General features: G+C 46.3%; 1 protein-coding gene across 1 annotated transcript in view; it reads right to left on the bottom strand.

Annotated features, from left to right (window-relative positions):
- The window catches only part of KPNB1 (karyopherin subunit beta 1), a 2,271,876-nt gene that overhangs the window by 606,940 nt on the left and 1,643,327 nt on the right, over nt 1-21,609 (bottom strand). Inside the window, exon 16 of the mRNA XM_044055271.1 lies at nt 2,420-2,502. Coding sequence (XP_043911206.1) covers nt 2,420-2,502 — 83 coding nt within the window. The remainder of the gene's footprint in view (nt 1-2,419; nt 2,503-21,609) is intronic.

Below are 21,609 nucleotides of genomic sequence, written 5' to 3'. Positions count from 1 at the left end.
CTGGTAGAGGACTTGTGGGCTGCTACCAGAAAGCATTTAACTGGAGAAGAGATACCGGGAGTCCTGGCAACTAATGGAACTGGAGCAACCAAGTTGTGAGCTTGAGGCTGTCCAGATTTGGAGGAGGAAATTCCAGAGGGACGATGAATGAGCTACAGAATGGGATCCAAAATCCAGGGTGGAGCTAGAAGATGAGACTGTAGGCAAGGGAACCAAACTTGACGAGGCCAGAATGGGGCTATGAGGATAACCTTGCTCCCCAACAGACTAGCTTTCTATAAGAATTTTGTCATGAGGAAGCGGGGGATATGCATAAAGACAAGGTGGCCAAGCATGGAGAAGAGCATCTCTGGGGACTTCCCCTGTCGGGAGAATCAGAGCGAAAAACTCACTGCACTTTGCGTTGGACGGCAATGCAAAGAGAAAGCAGCAAGGCTGACCCCCACCTGAAGAAGATCTGTTCCGCTACATAAGGGTTCAGAGACTACTCATAAGGTGAAAGCATAGTCTTGCTCAATTTGTCTGCCAAAATGTTGGACCGACCAGGGATGTGAGTTGCTATCAGAAAGCGGTTGGTGGAGATCGGCCATTCTGACACTCTCATGGCCTCTTGACAAACTGGCTAGGACCTGGTTCCCCCGTTTGTTGATGTACCAGACCACTGACATTGTCTGACTGGATCGCAATAGCTCCCAGAGGAAGAGGTATGAAGGGCCTGCACAGCTAAAAGGACTGCTCTCATCTCTAGTACACTGACATGCAGAACAGTCTCGCTTGGGGTCCATGTGCCTTGGACAGTCCTGCCCGATCAATGCCCACCCCACCCTAAGTGGGAGGCGTCCGTGGTCACTGTGGCTTGGGGAAGAGGTGTAACAAAGGGGTGACCTTCTCGCACATCCTGGGGTTGAGGCCACCACACGAGAGAAGCTTGGCACACTTTGCTTAGAGAAATCGGAAAGTCTAGAGACTGATATAGTAGAGACCACTGAACTTGTAACGTCCACTGTAACCACTCATACAGATGTGCACAAGGAACCAGATTTATAGCTATTGCCATGGACCCTAGGATTCTCAGGACCAACTCTGCTGGGGGGTGCAGGAGTCTGAAGCGCCGCCAAGACAGAGTCCGCTGGTCTCTTGCGACCTCTCTTCCCTGTCGCACTCTCGCTTTCGCTCTCTCTTTTCCTTCCGTTTCTCCTTCCTGGCCTCTCTCTTGCCCTATTTGGAAGTGGGAGTCAGGGGAGGAGGGACGGAAACCTCAACAGCCACAGCCGTGGCTGAAGACGCAGAAGAGGTGGCTGATTATGCTGGCAGAAAATCCGCCAGAATCAGCTTGGTCCTGCAGATCCTGCAGGGCCCGGGGGTTGAATGCTGCACATATCTTGCAGCCTGATGCGAGATGTGGAACCCCTAGACAAACCACGCACAGTCTGACCATCGGCCGGTGACAGCTTATGGCCACACTGTACACATACATAACGTCAGTTTTTGTGCCTCCGACATATCTCAACTAGGCTAACTAGCCAAGCACACACACGCATGCCAAGGGTGGGAAGGGGAGGCCTACACTGGGTGAAAGTTATAAAACTTTCCTTTTCTACTACTTTTTTTTGTATGCAAAACCTGAGGTTAGAGAGGGAAAAGGGATTAACTAATCTAACACTCACACAAACCACACAGATCCAAAGCTTGATTAACTATACCTGCCTGGAGCTCAAGAATCCCATGGTGGTAAAGCCTCGGCAAACAAGATCTGAGGATTGGAAGGAGGTCGCAGTGTAGTATGGGTAAGGGAGAGAAGCTTGGATCTTTAGCTCGGTAAGCTGCCAGCGCAGATCTATATCGGATCCAGAACCCACAGGTTGATCAAATGAAGTTAACTACTTCATATCAGCTAACCAAGCTCAAGCAGAAAGAATGCAAGGTTTCCCCAATGGGGTACTTAAGCTTTTGGAAGTCTTCGAGTAGGAGCGAAGTGAACAATGTGACGGCGTCTGCAGCTGAAAAGTTCTGAGGACTGTGTGTGCAGACATCACATTTAAGGTCCCTGGTTTATGGCCCTACGTGTGACGTCCCGCTCAACTACAGCAACCAGGCTTAAGCTTTTGTATAGGAGCTGACATCTGGTCACCTGAAGCGGGAAATCCCACAAAAAGAATCCTGCAACATAAGAATAAAAGGACAATTCTACCCATCCACTTTCTAATCATAGCAGAAATGTGGCAACAGTACTGCAAGTGATTACAGTGTTTGAATCCTACTGATGGCGATTGCTTGTCTGCATTCTGTTTAGCCACTCAAAGCAAAAGGACTTACTGCCACAGCATGTTTTGGTAGGAACACTACACAAGCAGTACAGCAAAACCTGTTCAGACAACTGAGCAACAGTTAATTCAAGGGACCAATTTGTCACTCTTACCTGGTATTCTGCATAATTTTTCAGTCCAATACTCAGAAATGGTTTGAAGGCTTCCATGTACTTCATGAACTCTCCACCAAGCACTGCAAAATAAATCCAAATAAAAAAAGTTGGTCATTGTTGACAGGTGAAGTCAGACTGGGCAAAGCCCATTTTTCACAGGTGGGCCAGGAAGAAAAGCTCCATCAATACATTTACATGGAGAATTTAGATGCAACAGCTAAGGAAAAAAATACAGCTGATACTTGCCACAAGCAGATGTTAAGAGTCCAAGGAACCCTACTGCAGCAGAATTCTCACCTGTAGAGTGTGCAGTTAATATGCAGTTCTCTTGACTGTGGGCTTACATAGGCAGATGTTTAAATCCAGTAAAGGACAGTACTACCAACATGAAAGTGTATGAAACATACAATGCTGCAGCAAACTTCTGTTATATGCACCTCTTCAAAGCCTTGTCCCTATTTGGCTCCTACAGGCTGAGAGGTCACATATACCAAACCAACAAGGAATTCTCTGATCTAAGCATGATCTGCTACACTCGCAAATCAATCCTCACTGATGTCCAAATTGCTTGATCATAGAGCCCCTTCTCCCTTTTTACAACAACCTGCATACCACAGTAGTCAAAAGGCTGTAACAGAAATGAACTGCTGCCCATGTTTAACTCCCAATCCAAAGATAACAGAGTGAAAGTCTGGGGATGGACAGTCCAAGCAGATGCAGCTTGCAGTCTGCTGGCACAGTAACAAAGCAGGGGCCTGGTCAGTAAGATACATTACTACTCACTTTAGGCATACAAATGTAAACTGGCTGTGCTTTAGATGCTAGGGCTAAGGGCTCACTGAACGGTGCCACCACTGAAAACTGTGAACCTCGCGCACCTAACAGGGTCCAGCTCTCTCTCGCCCTCACAAAGCATACCCATTTCCTCTGTGGACTACCTTCCACATCCTGCCCATCTTTCCAAAACTACTTTTCTTTGGGGCCACCACAAAAGGAATGCCCTAACAGAGACCAATGCCTTTGGCCTAACATTTGCTTGTTCATGCTTCAGAAAGTAGCTTGGGGGTTTTTACTCTTTCAAAGTTTTTTTATTCTTGAGACCAGGCTCACACTATTGTCAACTTGATGCTCTCTACACAGAGATGACACTGAAAAAAAGTCTGATCTACTATAAAGTTTTGGGAACAGAGCAAAACTTCGAGATTAAGCAAACCACTAAGTAACAATTTCTAATAGAGAAAGAATAGTTGTGTAAAAATCTTACCATAACCATAGCTGTCCTCTTCCATGTTGCAATATTTTTGGTGTGGGATTTCCTGCCTCTATACAAAAGCTTCAGCTTGGCTGCTGTTGTTCCATGGGATGTCACAAGCAGGGCCATAAACCAGTGACATCTGCAGGCACAGTACTCGGAACCTGAAAGCCCAGTAGGACAGTTTGAAATAGAGGAGCAAGTGATGTCAACCATAGGATCAAAGTGCCAATTTGTGGCTGCACTGGCCATAGTGTAGGGTATAACCACCAGGTGACCCGAGACAGGTCAACAGTGAGACAGTAGGATAGAAATGAGGGTTAGGTGGGTGGGAAGGAATACTGCAACATGGAAGAGGACATCTATGGTTATGGTAAGATTTTACACAAGTATTCTACGTCCTACTCCTATGCTGCAGTATTCTTGGTGTGAGTGTACCACAGCTTAGATGGAAGGAAGGGAGGAGGTAGAAGTGGCTGATTCCACAAAGCCCTGCAGAACTGCTCTGGCAAATTCTGCTCGTGCACTAGAGACATTGTCTAGCTTGTAGTTTTTGGTGAAAGTGTGAATGGCGGATCATGTAGCCGCTTCCAAGATGGATGCAGTGTCCAAGACCTTTAGGAAGGCTTTGAAGGCAGCCATTGCCCTGGTAGAGTGAGCCTTCACTCCCTGTGGAAGTTTGCCATTGTGTAACATTGGCAAATAGTTTTCCCTTATCCAACATGAGATGGTTTGTTTGGAGACTGCCCTGCCCAGGGCCCTGGGGTGGAAGGAAACAAAAAAGCAGATTGAATTTTATGGAATTGGTTTGTCTAAGTAAAACCTTAGCTGTGTACACTCAGGGAGTGGGGTATCCTCACTTTCACTGGTGGGAGAGGGGTAGGTGGTGAGTAAATGAATGGATTGGTTTAAGGACAGATAGTTGACCATCCTAGGCATAAAGAAAGGGTTGGTCTACAAGGTTACCCTATCCTTGCGGAAGGCAGCGTATGGAGGGCAGGCCATCAGAGCCTGCAATTCGGACAACCTCCTGGCTGAAGTTATACCCACTAGCAGTACTGTCTTCCATGTGCACATTTGCATAGTACTAGCTGGTTCAAATGGGGACTGAGTTTTTCCAGAATGAAGTTAAGGTCCCATGGTGGAGGACTGGGTTTTCTTGGCGGTCTGATGTGCAAAACCCCTTTTAATAGTTTGACAGAGCTTGGATAGCAGGGGAGGATCTAGTGGCAGGCAGGCTGAAATAGCAGACAGGTGGACTTTCACTGATGAATATGAAAGTCCCATCTTAATGAGTTGACACATACGCAAGAATTAAGGGTGGATCAGAGAGGCATGGATCTGTGCCCTTGCCCAGACACCATTTGGAAAATCTTTCCCATTTAGATGAGCAAGATTTCCTTGTAGTAGGTTGCCTGATCTCCCTCAAGACTGAATGCATGCCCCCTAAGTAGTGGTGCCTGAAGGGAATTAAGTTTATCACCCAGTGTAATAGCCAACATCTGCAAGTGTGGGTGAATGAGGGTTCCCTTTTGTCAGAAGGTCCACCTTGTGGGGTAACTTGTGGTGATTGCCCTTGGCTAGAGAGAGAAGTAGAAGGAACCAGTGCTGCCTTGGCCAACAGGGAGTCCACCAGCAAGATTTTTGGTTCGTCTCTCCCGATTTTCTGGAGTACTTTTTGAACTGGTGGGAAGGATGGAAAGGCATATAGAAACCTCCCCTTCCATGGCATGCTGAATGAGTTTATCCTCCATGCTAGTGGAGAGTGGATCTTGGTGCAGAAGATCCACAGTTGTCTTTTCTGGGAGGAGGCAAACAAATCTACGAGGTGTGCCTCACTGGTGGACAATGTCTAGAAAGGGGTCCACTTTGTAATTTTGAAATACTGAAATCTCCAATTTCAGTATTCCAAAACCACAAAGCTGAAAACCCAACCACAACTCAAACTCGCACACACACAACCGCAAAATTCAAAATCCCGTACCCACATTACACATTCAGTACACACATACACAGAACTTCCCCACAATCAAACTAATCTAAACTACATTTAAGCAGGGAGGCAAGCCACCCTGCACCCCCCATGTGGGGGCGGTGCCCCCCACCCCCCCTACTTATATATTCTAACTACGTGATCGCATCGCACAAACAGTAACAAACGAAACACTCATCTTACAGTCCCTCAAACACACAGTCACACCACACACTTACACACACTAAACCCCTAACCAACATACTTGCACACAAACTTACCAAAATTAAGCCCAAACATCCACATTCCGTTCCACCGGAAGCAGAAATTCATAATATCCGTGCTTCGGTATTTTGAATATTGAGCTTCTGCCGGTTTCGGAAATGTAAGTATTTGGCTTTGTAAATTAAAAATACTGAAATTGAGATTTCAGTATTTCAAATTTACAAAGTGGACCCCTAGAAAGACACTCCTGTCCAGCATCCATTCGTGATTTGGAGAGGATGTCCTGCCAAGATGATCGAATTGTTTGTTGTCCTGCGAGGGGGATGTAGGATGCCTGCAGGGACAAGTTGTGCTGTCAGGTTAGGGCCCAGAATAGTAAGGTTATTCTGCAGAGATGGTAGGCTTTTGTCCCTCCTTGCTTGTTTAGGTACCACATAACTGTGGTGTTGTCTGTTGCGATTAGGAGAGCACCTGGTTGTAAAAGGGGAAGGAAAACTTTCAATGCCAGTAGAACAGCTGTCATTTCCCTCGCATTGATGTTTGTCCTTTATGGAATGGTGTCACTTAGCTCGAACCCTTAACTTGACATTGTAGCTCCCCATCCTAGGTCTGATTTATCTGTATGCATGGACTGGTTTGGGGTGGGTAACTGCAGTGGAAGGCCCGGGTTCAGCTGAATTTGCTGAATCCATCATTTTAGTTCTGATTTTATGCAGGGCAAGAGGGTAATGCCTTGCTGTAAAGGATGCTAGTTTTGTGACCACATTTTTTTTTAGATAGCACTGCAGCTTTCGCATGTGCATTCTGGCTAGTGGTAGCATGGGAATGGTGGCTGCCATTAGACCCAAGATTCATAGGAATTACCTTGCAGTTACCTGTTGGGCCTGTAAAAGGATTTTGAAGGGTGTGGACAAGGAACTGACCTTGTCCTGAGGAAGAAAAGCTTTGTGTCTGTCCTGATCCTGCAACCCAGAAATGTTTTGTCTCACTCTGGGGTGAAGGGTGATTTTGGGATGCTGAGGGTGAACCCCAGTCTTGGAAGCAAGGAAATGATGAACTGTAAATGGTTTAGCAGAGTTTTCTTGCTTTCTGCTACAATAAGGATGTCGTCCATTAAGAGTAAATTTGGATCCCCTGTGTTCTTCAAAAGGCTATGGCACGTGCCAGGCATTTTGTGAACAATGGGAGGAGTGGACAAACCAAACAGCAATGCTGTAAATTGAAACTGAGAGGTGGGTCCAGAAAAACAAGAATTTTCTGTGAGAAGGCTGTATGGGGATGTGCAGATGGGCCTTTAGGTAGAGTGTGGCCATGAAATTCTGGGCTGGTATAAAAGAGGGAGTAAAGTTTGTAGAGAACATTCTGAAGGTGGGACCCTTTAGGAGGTTTAGAAAGTAAAGGTCTAGGACAGGTCCCCATGGTCTATCTTTTTTTGGGGATAAGAAAGTATTGAGTAGAAGCCTTTTCCCTCCTGACCTGTGGGGACAGGCTCTGTAGTTCCCAGGTTCAGATCATCTTGCAAAATCTGAGGAAATGTGTCTGATTTCTTTGAGGGGGGTGCCCCTTAAAGAAGGCCTCTCTCCAAGAAAGGAAGTAAACTTTTTGAAGTATTGCCAGAACCCATTTGTGGTGGTTTTCCAAAAGGGAAGGCAGTGGGAGAGATGGGCAAGGCAGTCAAGCATTGTTGGGTCCTCCTCTGTCTTGAAAGGGCCGTCTACTAGGAGGCTGTGAGACAGACGGCCTGGAAGAAGTTTGCCTTCTGGCCCCTCTCTTCTGTGCCTGGAAGAAGGTCCAGCAGAGGGGGTTCTTCTGACAAAAGTAGTTTTTGCAAGGCAATTTCTGTAATATTTAGGAATAGGAGACACCAGAAGGTGCTTGATGTCTTGCAATTCCTTATTCTCTTCTTGTAGGCTTTTAAAAAGGTCTGCTGTTTTCCAAATAGATTACGGCCCAGAGGAGCACCTAAGATTTTAGACTTGAAGTCTTCTGGTAAGTGTTGTAGGCATAGCCAGGAACATCTTCCAAGTACAGTGGCTGCGGCAGCAGACCATACAGAGGCCTCTGCAGCATAACTACATCTAATGGAATGTCTGGTTACTTGAGCAGCCAGAGACAGCTTAGATGCCATTTCAGATTTAGTGGGGCAGTCTGGAATAGCAGCCAGTAATGAAGAGGCTTGGGAGACTAGGTCCAGAGCATACTTGGTCATATGGGTTTGACAATTGATGGCTCTGAAGGCCAGTGTGGAAGAGTGTAAGCCTTCTTCCCAATTCTATCCATAGTTTTAGTGTCCTTGTCAGTAGGTAGGAGAGAGGCAGACTGAAACAGTCTGGATTGTCTAGTGATACTGCAATCGCAGCAGGATCTGCCAGGGGTGGTTTGACTAGGAATTTCTGGTCATCAGGAACTTTGTAGAAGCGGTCCAGCCTCTCAGGGGAAGTAGGTTGTGAGTCTGAGGTCTTGGACGCTGAGGAAAAGGCATCTAAGCAAGCAGGGAAGACACTGGTATGGCAGAAGGGGAGGGAGATTCCACTTGCAGTAACACAATCTTTTTCAACTTTCATACATTTGTAAGGTGCTCCACTTGAATTATTCCTTCATTTTTGTAATTCTCTCCAAAGGCGATATCCTCCGAAGGGGAGACCCCCTTCGATGGAGTCTTCATCAGGGGACTATCATTCCTGAGGAGAGGCCATTTGAGAGGCATATGAGATGGATTCATCTGAAGACAAATACGCACCCTCTTGCTCTTTTTCCCTGTCTTGAGTAGTGAGAGGATGGAAAGAGGAGGCAGAGTCAGGCCTAGGGCTGAGTAGAAAGGTAGCTGGAGAAGAGGCCTAAGGGCCATGAAGGCCTGCACCAAAGAGGAGGTAAAGGACTGCCAGTCAGGTATGCCTTCAGAGGTTGTGGCCAGATGTTTGGTTTTCTGTTTCTTTAATGGAGTGGCCTTAGGCAAAGGCCTGGAATCTGGTGCATGGCTACGGGTGGTTGGGTCAAGTGGAGGAATCAGGGTTGGAGGCCTGGCTGTCTGGTTCACCCTACACCAGTTGTAGCCGATGTTTAAGTTTCGCAGACATGCCAGTCAACTGAGAAGCTGCTTCCTTGAAGGTTGCCGAAGTAGACTGATCTAACGGACATCCCTCAACCCCTAAAATCGGCAGCTGGCGGGGCGTCCGAAAGAGGTAGTGGAAGTGGGCCTTGGAATTTTCGCCTTCCGCGGAGGTTCAGTCAGAACTTCTGAACTGGGATCCATCCTTAGCACTAGTTTTTTTTAAGTCGCTTGTTTTCTAGGTATAGATTGAGGGCAGCCAGACTGCTACGTAGGGTCTTGGGTACAAAGGATTGGCAAATTGATAAAGCAATATGGTCGTGCTCTCTGCCTAGGCAAAAAACGCAGTGGTCGTGCACATCTTTGAGGTATCTGGCGCTTGCATTGGCATTTACCCTTTTTAGCAGACATCGGCTAAATGTTAATGCAGCAAACAAAGCTTTAGCTGCAAGTCAAAGAAAAACCCCAATGGGGTACTTGGCTTTTAGACGTCTTGACGTGATGCGACTCATCTGCAGCTGAAACGTTCTGAGGTCTGTGCGTGCAGACGTCACATTTAAGGCCCCTGGTTTATGGGCCTGCATGTGACGCTCCACGCAACTACAGCAGCCAAGCTGAAGCTTTTGTATAAGGAGCAGATGTACAGGTCATCTGAGGCAAGAAATCCCACACCAAGAATACTGCAGGAACAGAAGGACATCAGAAAGTACCGATGACTACATTAGCAACATACTAAGACGGAGTACTGCATTCCCCTTTTAACAAAGCCTCAGAGCTCGGTCGCCTGAATAGATCAGCCCACTAGGGAAAGTTGCACTTGGAAGCCTGGCCCCCCCCCCCCAGATGCTTGATTATGTCAATTTTCAATTAGTTAAGAAAGTAAAGTTGTGTAAAATCTTACCATAACCATAGATGTCCTCTTCCATGTTGCAGTATTCACTAGTGGGGTTTATCCTTCTCATCAGCTTGTTTGGCCAGGTTTCCAAAGCTTTTCCAGCCCCGATGGTGCGTCGGATGTCTGATGTGTTGGCAGGTATGTGGGCCATAAATGTGACATCTGTGCACACCAGTCCTCTGAACCAAGGAGCCCCAAGACAGAGCCAGTCCTGATGGCATAGCCTGTTATAGGAGCCAAGGAAAGCAGGTGGATGGAGGGAGGGAATACTGCAACATGGAAGAGGAGGACATCTATGGTTATGGTAAGATTTTACACAACTTTCCTGTGTCCTATTCCAATGTTGTAGTATTCACTAATGGAAGAGTACAAAAGCTCACTGGTGGCTGGGAGGTTGTACAGATGAGGATTCCAGGAACCTAAGGAGGATAGCCCTAGCAAATCCTGCCCTGGTCCTAGAGATGTGGTACAGCTTACAAATGTCTGGTGAAGGTGTGCACAGAGGACCAGGTAGCTGCTTCCAGAATGGAGTCAGTATCTAGATCTTTAAAGAAAGCTCCAGAGGTGGCCATGGCTCTTATGGAATAGGTGTTTGCCAGTGTCATTCCACGGTGAGTGAAACAAAAGGAGATGGCCCTAGCAATCCAGGAAGAGATCGTTTCCCTACAGCTTTCCCCAGAGCCGTGGTGTGGAAGGAAAACATCTTGTCTGATTTGCGTATAGGCTTTGCCTTACGCAAGTAGAAACAAAGTAGTCTGTGGACATCTAGGGAGTGAAATACACTTGCTGTCTCCCTGAGGATTCGGAAAGGTAGGCAGGCAGTTGGATAGCCTGATTCACAGCGTCAGACCACTTTGGGAATGAAGGAGGGATTAATCCTGAGGGTGACCCTGTCCATATGGAAAACTAGGAAGGGTGGGGAAGCAACAAGGGCTTGGAGCTCTGAAACCCTCCTGGCTGAAGTCAAAGCTACTAGCAAAACTGTTTTCCAAGTGCAACATTTCAAATCAGCCTTGCCATCTGGTTCTAAGAGTGGAAGAGTGATTTTTTTCCAGCACATAGTTAGCATCCCATGGAGGAGGGGTCGGTTTCCTGGGGGGGGGGGGGTCTTAAGTGCAAAACACCCTTTAGGAACAGCTTAGCTGGAAGTCTGGAAGCTAGTGGAGGCTCCATAGGCAGGGAGAAATGGCAGACAGGTGTACTTTTAGGGAGGAGTAAGACAAGCCTGTCTTCAGCAGTGCACACAGGTAAGAGAATAAGAGGCAGGTTGCTGTCCAGCAGCTCTACCTATTTTGTGACACCAAATAAATAGAAAACCTTCTCCGTTGAGAGAGGAGATTTCTTTGTGTTTGGGTTTCCTGGTCTCCTGCAGGAGAAAGATTTTTGGTGAGTCCTGCTGAACTTTCAGTAAGACTCTGGATTAGAGGGGAGTAGTACAGGACTCTCCCCTTCCAAGACATTAGGCAAGTGTTTGAAGAGCCTTCGGGTTGTGAGTTCTGGAGCAATAGCTCTGGAGTTGCCAGTTTCTGGAAGAGACAAACAGGTTTATCTGTGGAATACCCCACCTGGGGATCAGATCTAGGAATACCTCCCTTGGCAGCATCCATTCATGACTGAGGAGGTTCTGCTTAAGGAGTCTTGCCTGTCAATTGTACTGGGATGGGATGCAGGCCTGGGAGACAGCTAGATCCCATACCTGTAGGGCTAGCCTGCAGAGGAGGTAGGACTTCGTCCCACCTTGCTTGTTCAGGTACCACATATATCACTGTGGTGTTGTCTGTGAAGATCTTCAGAATGCACTGAGGAAAGGTAGAAAGGCCTGCAGGGCCAGAAATATGGCTATTTCCTTGATGTTGATATGCCATTGTTTGTGTTTCTTTCCACAAACCTTGCACTGTTCTTGTATCCAACGTTGCCCTCCAGCCCAGATCTGATGTCTGTGTGCATGATCTGACAAGGGGAAGGCAATTGTAAGGGAAGACCCTGGTTTAGGGCCACCTGGGCCAGTCATCACTTCAGCTCTTGGAGGCGGGGGAGAAGTGGGATTCTGAACTCTAGGGGGTGAGAGTGCTGGGCCCATACTGAGTGAAGATACCACTGCATTTTTCCCATGTGTAATCTTGCCAATGATAACATGGGAATAGTGGCAGCCATGTGGCCAAAAAGTTTGAGGAATTCCCTGACAGTCAGGGCGGATGAAAGGAGGGCAGACTGAATGGTCAGGGAAAGTGCTTTTTCCTGAGGTAGAAGGCCATCCTGACATCTGCTCTGATTCTGCATCCTAGGAAGACAATGTCTTCTGTTGGATTTATTTTGGATTTGGGGAAGATTGAGGAACCCTAGAGACTGCAGCAGGAGGTCCTGTGTGGGCCAGGAGGGTTGTCTGCTGCTTGAATGAGGTCATCTAGGTATGAGAAAATCCACAAACCTCTTGTTCTGTAGTAAGCAATGACTGGGGCTAGGCATTTTGTATATACCCTTGGTGGAGTGGAGAGTCCAAAGCGCAAGGCACAGAACTGAAAAGGCAAGGAGCCTGCTTTGAATCTGAGGAAATTTCTGGAGGACGGTTTTACAGGAATATGTAGATAAGACCACCTTGATGTCCAGGGTCACCATGAAGGCCTGGGGAAAGAGAATGGGTAGTGTTATCCTGAAGGAAAAACCTTCAGGAATGGGTTGAGGCGGGAAAGGTCTGAAATGGGTCTACATGGTCCCTCCTTCCTGGGCATGTGAAAAATTTGGGGTAGAAACCTTTCCCTTGAGCAGAGGGGTGGGGGTACAAGTTCTATGGTGCCTTGGAGCAACAGGTTTAGGACCTCTGGAAGGAGGAACCATTGAGAGGGGAGGTAGTGGCATAGGAAATTTTGGGGGAGGAGACATCCAAGACACGAAGTAACCCTCCTTGAGGATAGACAAAAAACATTTGTCGGATGTCACTAGGGCCCATGCAGGGATGCAGTGAGAGAGACAAGAGGATAGAGGTATGGTGGGGGGAAGAGTAAAGGAGGCAGGCAGTCAGATGCTGCTTGCCCTTTCTGGAAAGGGGGGTCTCTGGGCAGTGGCCTGAGGGGTCCTTGGCTTAGCCAGTCTCCTGTGTGGTCTTCTAGATCTGAAGGGGGGCAGAGGGCCTGGAAGACTTTCTTATACATTGTGCTTTGGCCAGGTAGTTCCTCTTTTATGGATCGGAGAGGAGATGCTTTAGATCTTTCAGCTCTTTCCCTTTTTGCTGAAGTGACTTGGAGATCAGCTACCTTTGAGCCAAAAAGGGCAGAGTGATCCAAAGGAGCATCCAAGAGTATGGCGTTAAAGTCATCCAGTAGGGGCTGTAGACGCAGCCAGAAGTATCTCCTCAAAACAAAGGCAGATGCAGCTGACCTGGCAGAGGCCTCCGCTGCATCATATGCACACCTTAGGGAATGTTTGACTTGGGAGACTAGGCCAAGCAGGGAAGACAGGGATGCCTTTGCAGAGCAGTCAGGGATCTCAAGGAGTTCCTTAGAAGCTTTATCCAGTACGGCCAAGGAGTATTTGGCCACGTGTGACTGGTAGCTGAAGTGTATAACTTCTTCCTACTACCACTGTCCTGTCTGCAGATAGCAAGGGCATGGGAGAGATGGGAGGAGAGGTTTGGTAGCCCTATCAGTAGTAATAGAAATGGTTACCGGGTCAGCTGGCGGGCATTTGAAAAGGAATTTTTCTGCATCAGGTACCCTTATACAACCGGTCTGCCCCTCTAGGGACAGGTGACTGGGAATCTAGGTTTATGCATGCTGGTGCAAAAGCATTCAGGAAGGCAGGCTGGACAGGAGGAATAGGAGCCGGATTAGGAGATTCCATCTGAAGTCATAGAATCTTTTTTGCTGCTCAGACATGTCTGAAAAATCCCATTTAAAATGTTCCCTCATAAGATTGACTGTCCCTGAAGGCAAGGTCTTCCACAGGGGAGTTGGGTAAAGCAGGGGCTTCTTCTGGGGATCCATACCCCAGAGGAGAAGAAATCTGAAGAGTACGACAAGGAGTCCTCTGAAGTGTCAGACATTTCCTCTTCCGCAGGTTGGCTTGGAGTTCTCAGGCAGAATAGGTCTGGGACAGAGATGGAGCAACACGGGGAAGATTTGGCATATGCCTAAGAGCCAGGAAGGCATTGTAGAGACTGACTGAAGGCCTGCCAGTCTGGCAAGGTCTCCAGGGTTGAGGCAATATGCCTTGTCTTTTTCTTTGTAGGCCTAACTGGCATCTGGCTGGTGGTTGGCCTTGAACAGGAGGAGCGGCTGAGCCCTGCTCTGAAATGCCCATCCCAGAAGCTGGTTCCCCCCGGCATATGAATCACGTGCCGGGATATCCTCCACAGACATGCCGTCCGCTCTGGATTGTGCAGCCTCCTGATAAGTACCCGCTTTATCCGAAGTGGCGGATGCTGGCTCCTCAGCCAAGCAACAATGGCTACAGGCTGAGAATCGGTGTAGGGAGGTGCGGTGGAAGTACACTGCCTTATAGGCTTGGCCATCCTCCGGGGTGGTTTTGATGGGGCGTCAGTAGCAGCTTCCATTCCAAGAGCGATTTTTCTAAGGCGCTGGTTTTCAAGGTACAAGTCAAGGGCCTGAGGTTGGCGACAAAGGGTCTTAGAGAAGAACGACTTACAAATGGCCCAGTTTTTATAATCGTGATCCGTACCCAAACAAGAGACATTGGTCGTGGGCGTCTTTGCAGGGAATCTGGCGACCACAGTTGCACTTGCTCTTAACTGACATTAACAGACTATAGTAAATACAAAAGGACTGAAGAAAATCCCCAACGGGGTAATTATCTTAAGCGAAACTGATCAGACGTCCGCAAGCAGAACAACTGGCACATGGCTGGTGGCTGAAAAGTTCTGAGGTCTGGCGCGCAGAAATCACTTATCGCCCACGTGCCTGCCAACACGTCCAACACACCATCAGGAACTGGAAAAGCTTTGGAAACCTAGCCGAACAAGCTGATGGGAAGAACAGTAAACCCACTAGTGAATACTGCAACATTGGAATACAAGAACATCTACTACTGCATAGAACTCTACAGTTGATATGCAGGTAAGGTTGCAGGATTAAAATGAACTTCCCAAAGGAGACACCACACACTATGCACATCTTAAATATGAAGTACTCTTCAAGAGAACCCTAGAGGTGGTAAATCACTGAGCTTTCCTCTGAGAAGACACTGTAATCTTCAGCTCTGACACTCTAGAATACGTGTGCAATTAACTCTAGATACACGCATATTGCTTCAGACTTCAACTTAGCCTTCATTGAAACCTTGCAATACTACTTGTAAAGACTAAGCAGCAAATTAGGTTTGCCAAGGTTTGAGACTATACGGATGAAGGTGCCATCCAGTGCAGAGGAGAATGCAAGTACAGACTACAAAAAACATGGAGGCTTGGGCAGCATAGCCTCATACGTGATCTGAGAGACTCGCAGCTCTATGGTCTTCACTACAGAGTACATGCATCTTGACTGCATTGGTGGTCTCTGGTTATTAGTTTCTTTCCACCTCTGAAAAAATAAGATGGTTGACTGGCTACACTGCTACCAGATATCTGTTTACACCTACTCCTGGCCAAGGTCACTGCTGAAAACATACTAAGGACCACTTCACTTAGGCAGTAAATGATCAAAGCTCACCTTTGTTTAGACAGCTCCCCTCTGAGTGGGTAACAGTAGGGATGAAACTCGGGGCTTTGAAACTATCCCAAAAGAAAGCAACTAGGGAAAGTTTCAGTCTTAAGTACAGATTTAGAAATTGTGATCCAAAGGCACTGCTCACACGCAGTGGATATAAAAAATGTACACACCCCTGATAGAATGCCAGGTTTTTGCAATGTAAAAAAATGAGACCACAATAAATCATCAGAACATTTCCCACCATTATTGTGACCTATAACCAGTACAACTCAATTGAAAAATAAACATACAATAAGTTGGTTGCATACATGTGCAGGGGAAAATATAAAAAATAAAATACAATAAGCTGGCTGCATACATGTGCACACTATTAGACTAATACTTTGAAACACCTTTTGCTTTAATTACAATCTTCTTGGGTACACACCTGCCATCAATTAAAGACTCCGATTAACCCCAAATAAAGTTCAGCTGTACTAGTAGGATTTTCCAGACATTTATTCAGTTGCCTGCTCAGCAAAAGCCATGGTTCACAAAGCTTACAAAGCATCAAAAGGATGTTGTTGAAAGGCATTAGTCAGAAGGGTACAAAAATTTCACAGTATTGGCTATACCATGGAACACAGTGAAGAGTTAGCAAAAACTGGAGAAAATATGGGACAACAGTGACGTTGCAAACTGGACGTTCCGCAAAATTGATGAAAAGACCAGATGAAAACTGGTCAGGGAGGCTGCCAAGAGACTTGCAGCAACACTGAAGGAGCTGCAGGAATTTCTGGCAAGTACTGGTTTTGTACTACATGTGACAACAATCTCCTGTATTCTCCACATGTCTGGCCTGTGGGGTAGGGTTGGAAGAAAAAAGCCTTTTCTTACACAGAAGCATCCAGGCCTGGCTAAAATTTGCAAAATACATAAAGTCTCCCTAAAGCATGTGGGAAAATGTGATAGGGTCTGATGAGACCAAGGTTGAACTTTTTGACCATAATTCTAAAAGGTGTATTTAGTGCAAAAACTTGACATCACCAAGAGAGCACCATCTACATGGTGAAGCATGGTGGTGGCAGTATCATGTTTTGGGATTGCCTTTCTTCAGGTGGAAAAGGGCTTTAGTCAAGGTGGAGGGAAATATGAACAGTTCCAAACACCAGTTACTTTTGGCCCAAAACCTTCAGGCGTCTGCTAGAAAGCTGAAGATGAAGAGGAATTTCACCTTTCAACATGACAGACTCCAAACATACATCCAACACAACAAAAGAAAAGCTTCACTACAAGAAAAAAAAATGTACTCAACGTTTCACGTCTGTTGTCCATCTCGCCATTGATTCTTACTGGTTGGGTTTGGAGCCGATCCTCAGCTACAACTCGGCTGCATACTATAGCTCAAAAGTCTTACTTGGCTCATGGATAAACAGCTATCCCATCATGCCATAGTTCTATAATAAAGTCATGTTCCGTGAAAGGGGCTACCCAGAACAGCTTTTTCAACAATTGTTTGATGAAGCTGCTAATATAAAAGGACTACTGGCCATTTTAAACCTATTCTATGCAGGGGTTATGGAGAAACAGTAGGTGATATTCCCCCGATGAGCATAGGGGGAATAGTATTAGGAATTCTGATGGTAGAATAAGCTCTCTTACTACTCTATTGATGCACATGCTATTAAGAATATTAATAAAAATTGGGATACATCAGATGACAGTGCTGACCACATATTACCTATAGAAGAGCCTAAATTTTAAAGATTTGTTGGAAAGGAACAATCAAAAATGCCCCAACAACTGAGGGATGAGAAAGTGTGGGAGATGTCAGCAGTGCTAGCACATTATGGTAACTAATAAAGTTTGCATACGTAATAAAATCTACATCATTAATGGAAAATTTAACTGTGAAACAGTGGGAGTAGTATATGCTGCTTTATGCCAATGTTGCCAAAGCTACTACACTGGTAAAACTGAAAGAATGTTTAAGCAGAGAATTTATGAACACCAATACCAAATTAGTAGGGGTAACCCCACAAATGCGTTGGCTAGACACTTTAGAACACCCCACACAAATTCCAGTTTACAATATTACAACAAATGGTTAGAAACATTAGGAGTGGGCCTTGGAATTAAAACTTGAACAGGAACCTGTTTGGCAAATTAAAACATATGCACATGTTCCACCAGGGCTTAATAAATACTGCTCGATAAAATGTACTTTAAAACTGAAAGCTCTTCAAAGATGAAATTTGGTACAACTTTTCTATGAGTTGAATGAATTTATAAATATTTATACACATTTATCTATACATTCATATGAATTGTATATTTCCACTTGTTTGAGCTGCTTAAATTATCTAGCATTTAACAGTATTTAGATCAACTTGTACACAAGAAAATTAAGTAATAACACTGATGGGTTGTGGTTTTAAAGCTGATTTTTTAAAAAAGCATTTATATTTATTCACATATACATTTTACCTTGTATAACACTGGCTCTTTAATTTATGTTAATTGGTTTTATACAAGTAATTATTTCATCTTAATTGATAGTTTTATTTTAACTGAGGACTCCTGGGGTTTGTCTGAAGTAGTTAATGTATTTTCTGAACGAAAGTGCTAATAACTAGTTGGAATTCTACAGCTTGCTGCCTATTTTTGTCTAAGGGATGCAGGTGTTGGGACCAAATGTTTTTGCGGTACCATTGTAGCTTGTGCATATACATTCGGGCCAGTGGTAGCATGGGGATGGTTGCCGGCATTAAGCCCAAGAGACTGAGGAATTGCCTTGCCATCACTTCTGGGAGTGGAGAGTTTCCTACAAGTGGGAAGTCAGGGACAGGACCTTTCCTGTGGGAGAAAGGCATTCATTTTGTCCGTTCTGATTCTGCACCCTAGGAAAATCTTGTCTTGGCCTGGGTTCAAGGAGGACTTTGGGTGGCTGATGGTAAACCCTAGATTTTGCAGAAGGGACATGGTGAAGTGCAGATGCCTAAAGAGGGTGTCCTTTGGACTCTTCTAGTACAAGGATGTCATCCAGACATGGCTAAATCTGGATTCCCTCACTTCTGCAGAAAGCAATGGCTGGGGCTAGGCACTTTGTAAACACTTGAGGGGCAGTGGATAAACCAAAGAGCAGGGCAGATGGTCCAGAGAAACCCAGAAATTGTCTGTGGGAAGTCTTGATGGGAAGGTGAAGGTAGGCTTCCTTTAGGTCCAAGGTGGCCATGAAGGCCTAAGGCCTTGGCTGGTATAAGAGCAGAGTATGTAGTGACAGCATTTTGAAGGAGGGTACTTGAAGGTGTAGATTTAGAAAGGGGATACCTAAAATGGGTCTCAATTTGCCATCTTTGTTGGGGACCAGAAAGAGGGTTAAAATCCCTTTGCTTCCTGTCCTGAGGGGACAGGTTCTATGGTTCCTAGCTTTAGTAGTTCCGACAAAACTTGTGGTAAGAGATGAATTAGATTTTGGGGGAAAAGTAACTTTTCCTGGGAGTTTTTTTCTTTCCAGGATAAGAAGTACACTTTTTGGATAATGCATAGCAATCAGTCTGTGGTGATGGACTGCCAGAGGGGAAAACTGTGCGGAAGGCATACATAGAGTGGTAGGCGGGCCAGGCAGTCACGTACTACTGGGACCTCCTCTATCCTGAAAGAATGGTCTGGGCTGAGGAGGTGGTGCATTAGGTCTGGACAAAGCGTCTTCTTGCCCCTCTTCTAGATCTGGAAGAGGCAGCTGCCTGAAGAGGGTTGCGCCTTAAAGGTGGTTTTAGCAGGACAGTTCTTGTAATACTTGGGAATGGGGGACACCAGCAGGTGTTTGATGTCCTGTAATTTACCCTTTTCCTGCAGATTCCTGAAGAGATCTGCAGATAGTTTTCCAAAGAGGAAGTTGTGATCCAGGGGGGTGTCCAAGATTTTGGACTTGAAGTCTTCAGATAGATTCTGAAGTCTCAGCCAGGAGCATCTCCTGAGGACAGAAGCAGAATCTGCAGAGTGGGCAGATGCTTCTGCAGCATCGTAGCTGCATCTTATTGAGAGCCTGACTACTTGCTGAGCCAAGGACAGTTTGGAGGCAATGTCAGCCTTAATGGGACTGTCAGGCATAGAAGCCAGCAAAGAGGAGGCTTGACACAGTCTAGAGCATACTTAGTCATGTGGGTCTGAATTTATGGCTCTGAATGCCAAAGTGGAGGATGTGTATACCTTCTTTCCCATCCTATCCATATATTTGCTATCTTTATCAGTGGGTAGGAGGGAGGCAGAAGGCAGCAGTTTATACTGTTTATCAGGAGCAGTGGCAACAGCTGGGTCCACCAAGGTAGGTTTAACTTGGAATTTTTGCTCCTCTGGCACTAAGCAGTCAGAGCGCTTGGGGGCTGGGTGTCTGGGGCCTTAGAACCTGAATTAAAGGCATCCAAGCAAACAGGAAGCCCTGAAAAGGAGGGTGATTCCACTTGAAGCAGCTCAAAGTACCTCTTCTGGGTGTCGGTCATTTGGGAAGTATCTCATTTGAACTAATCTTTCATCTTTGTGATGGTCTCACCAAACATATCCTCAGATGAAGAATCCCCTTTGAGATTCCTCATCAGGAGAATACTACACAGGGGAAGAAGCAATCTGGGATGTATACGAAATAGAGACCACTGAGCAAGAAAAGAAAGAATCATGCTCTTCCTCCCTAACTTGAGAGGTCATGGGTGGGAGGGAAGAGGGAGACGCAGGCCTAGGGCTCAGTAAAGGCAGAGTAGTGGAGGTTGAGGCTGAAGGCCTAAGAGCCTGCATGAGAGATGAAGTGAAAGCCTGCCAATCTGGTATGGTTTCTGGAGAAGAGGTGGTATACTTTTTTCTTTTTGGCTGGGGTGGAGGTAGGAACCGGCCTGGCATCAGATTTTGAAGACATTTCCAAAGTCTGGATCCCAGTCGGAGATACCACAGAAACTGTTTTCCCCTCGACATCTATGGTAGTCTGTGTCTGGGCAAGCTCAGAGGACATGTCGGTCATCGGCTGTGCAATAGCTTCAAGGGTCGGTGAAGTAGATGGATCAGAGCGCTCAACTCTTAGATTGGCAATTGGTGGGGCGTCGGGAAGCAGAGCGGCAGATGAGGAAGGCCTAGGAATCCTGGCCTCCTTTCGCTGAGGTTCGGCCTCCGCTGTGGGATCCATTCTAAGGGCCATCAGTTTTGGGCATTGGTTTTCTAGGTAAAGGTTTAAAGCGGCCAGACGGCTGCACGGGGTCTTCGGGACAAATGATTGAAAAATTGAGGAGGAATGGTCGTACTCCCGGCCCAAGCAAAAAACACAACTATCATGGGCGTCTTTATGGGGGTATCTGGTGTCCGCATTGGCGGTCTTTTTACCTGAAATCAGCTAAAGGCTACAACCAAGCCAGAGCAATAATCAGCAAAACAAGAAAAATAGAAACTAAACAGGTTACTTAGCTTTATTGATACGTCTGTGAAGGAGCGATCGTACGATGCGTAGGTAAGTCTGCAGCTGAAAAGTTCTGGGGATTGTGCATGCAGACATCACATTTAAGGCCTTAGGTTTATGGCCTTACATCTGACGTCCCATGCACGCTGCAACGGTCAAGCTGAAGCTTTTGTATAGGAGCCAACGTACGAGTCACCTGAGGGCAGGAAATCCCACAACTAGAATACTGCAACATAGGACTAGAACATATTGTCCGGTTTGTAGTGTTTGGTGAAGGTGTGAACTGAGGACCAAGTGGCTAACTCAAGTACACAGTTGGTGTCTAACCTTTTAAACAAGGCTCCAAGAGAGACCATTGCTCTGGTGGAGTGGGACTTGACATTGCCCTGCAAGGTCTTATGGTGTAGGTACCAGAAGGAAATGGCCCGGGAGACCCAGGCCAAAACGGTCTGCTTGCTCACCACTTTCCTCAAGGACCTGGGGTGGAAGGAGGCAAACAGCTGGTCTGATTTCGTAAAGGGTTTGATTTTAAGATAAAATTTAAGTTGTCTGTGAATGTCTGGGAAATGCTGCACCGTCTTACTATCCCCCTGTGGGTTAGGGAAGGTGGGCAGGTGTATGGGCTGGTTCAAGGACAGGTCATTCACTCCTCTGGGGATGAACAAGTTAGTCCCAAGGGTCACCCTGTCCATGTGGAAGATTAGGAAAGGTGGTG

This window comes from Protopterus annectens, chromosome 13.part0, assembly GCF_019279795.1.
Source record: "Protopterus annectens isolate FY-2018-M chromosome 13.part0, PAN1.0, whole genome shotgun sequence".
Lineage (NCBI taxonomy): Eukaryota > Metazoa > Chordata > Ceratodontiformes > Protopteridae > Protopterus > Protopterus annectens.
The sequence above is the reverse complement of the archived record's forward strand: the minus strand, read 5'-3'. Positions and strand labels throughout refer to the sequence as shown.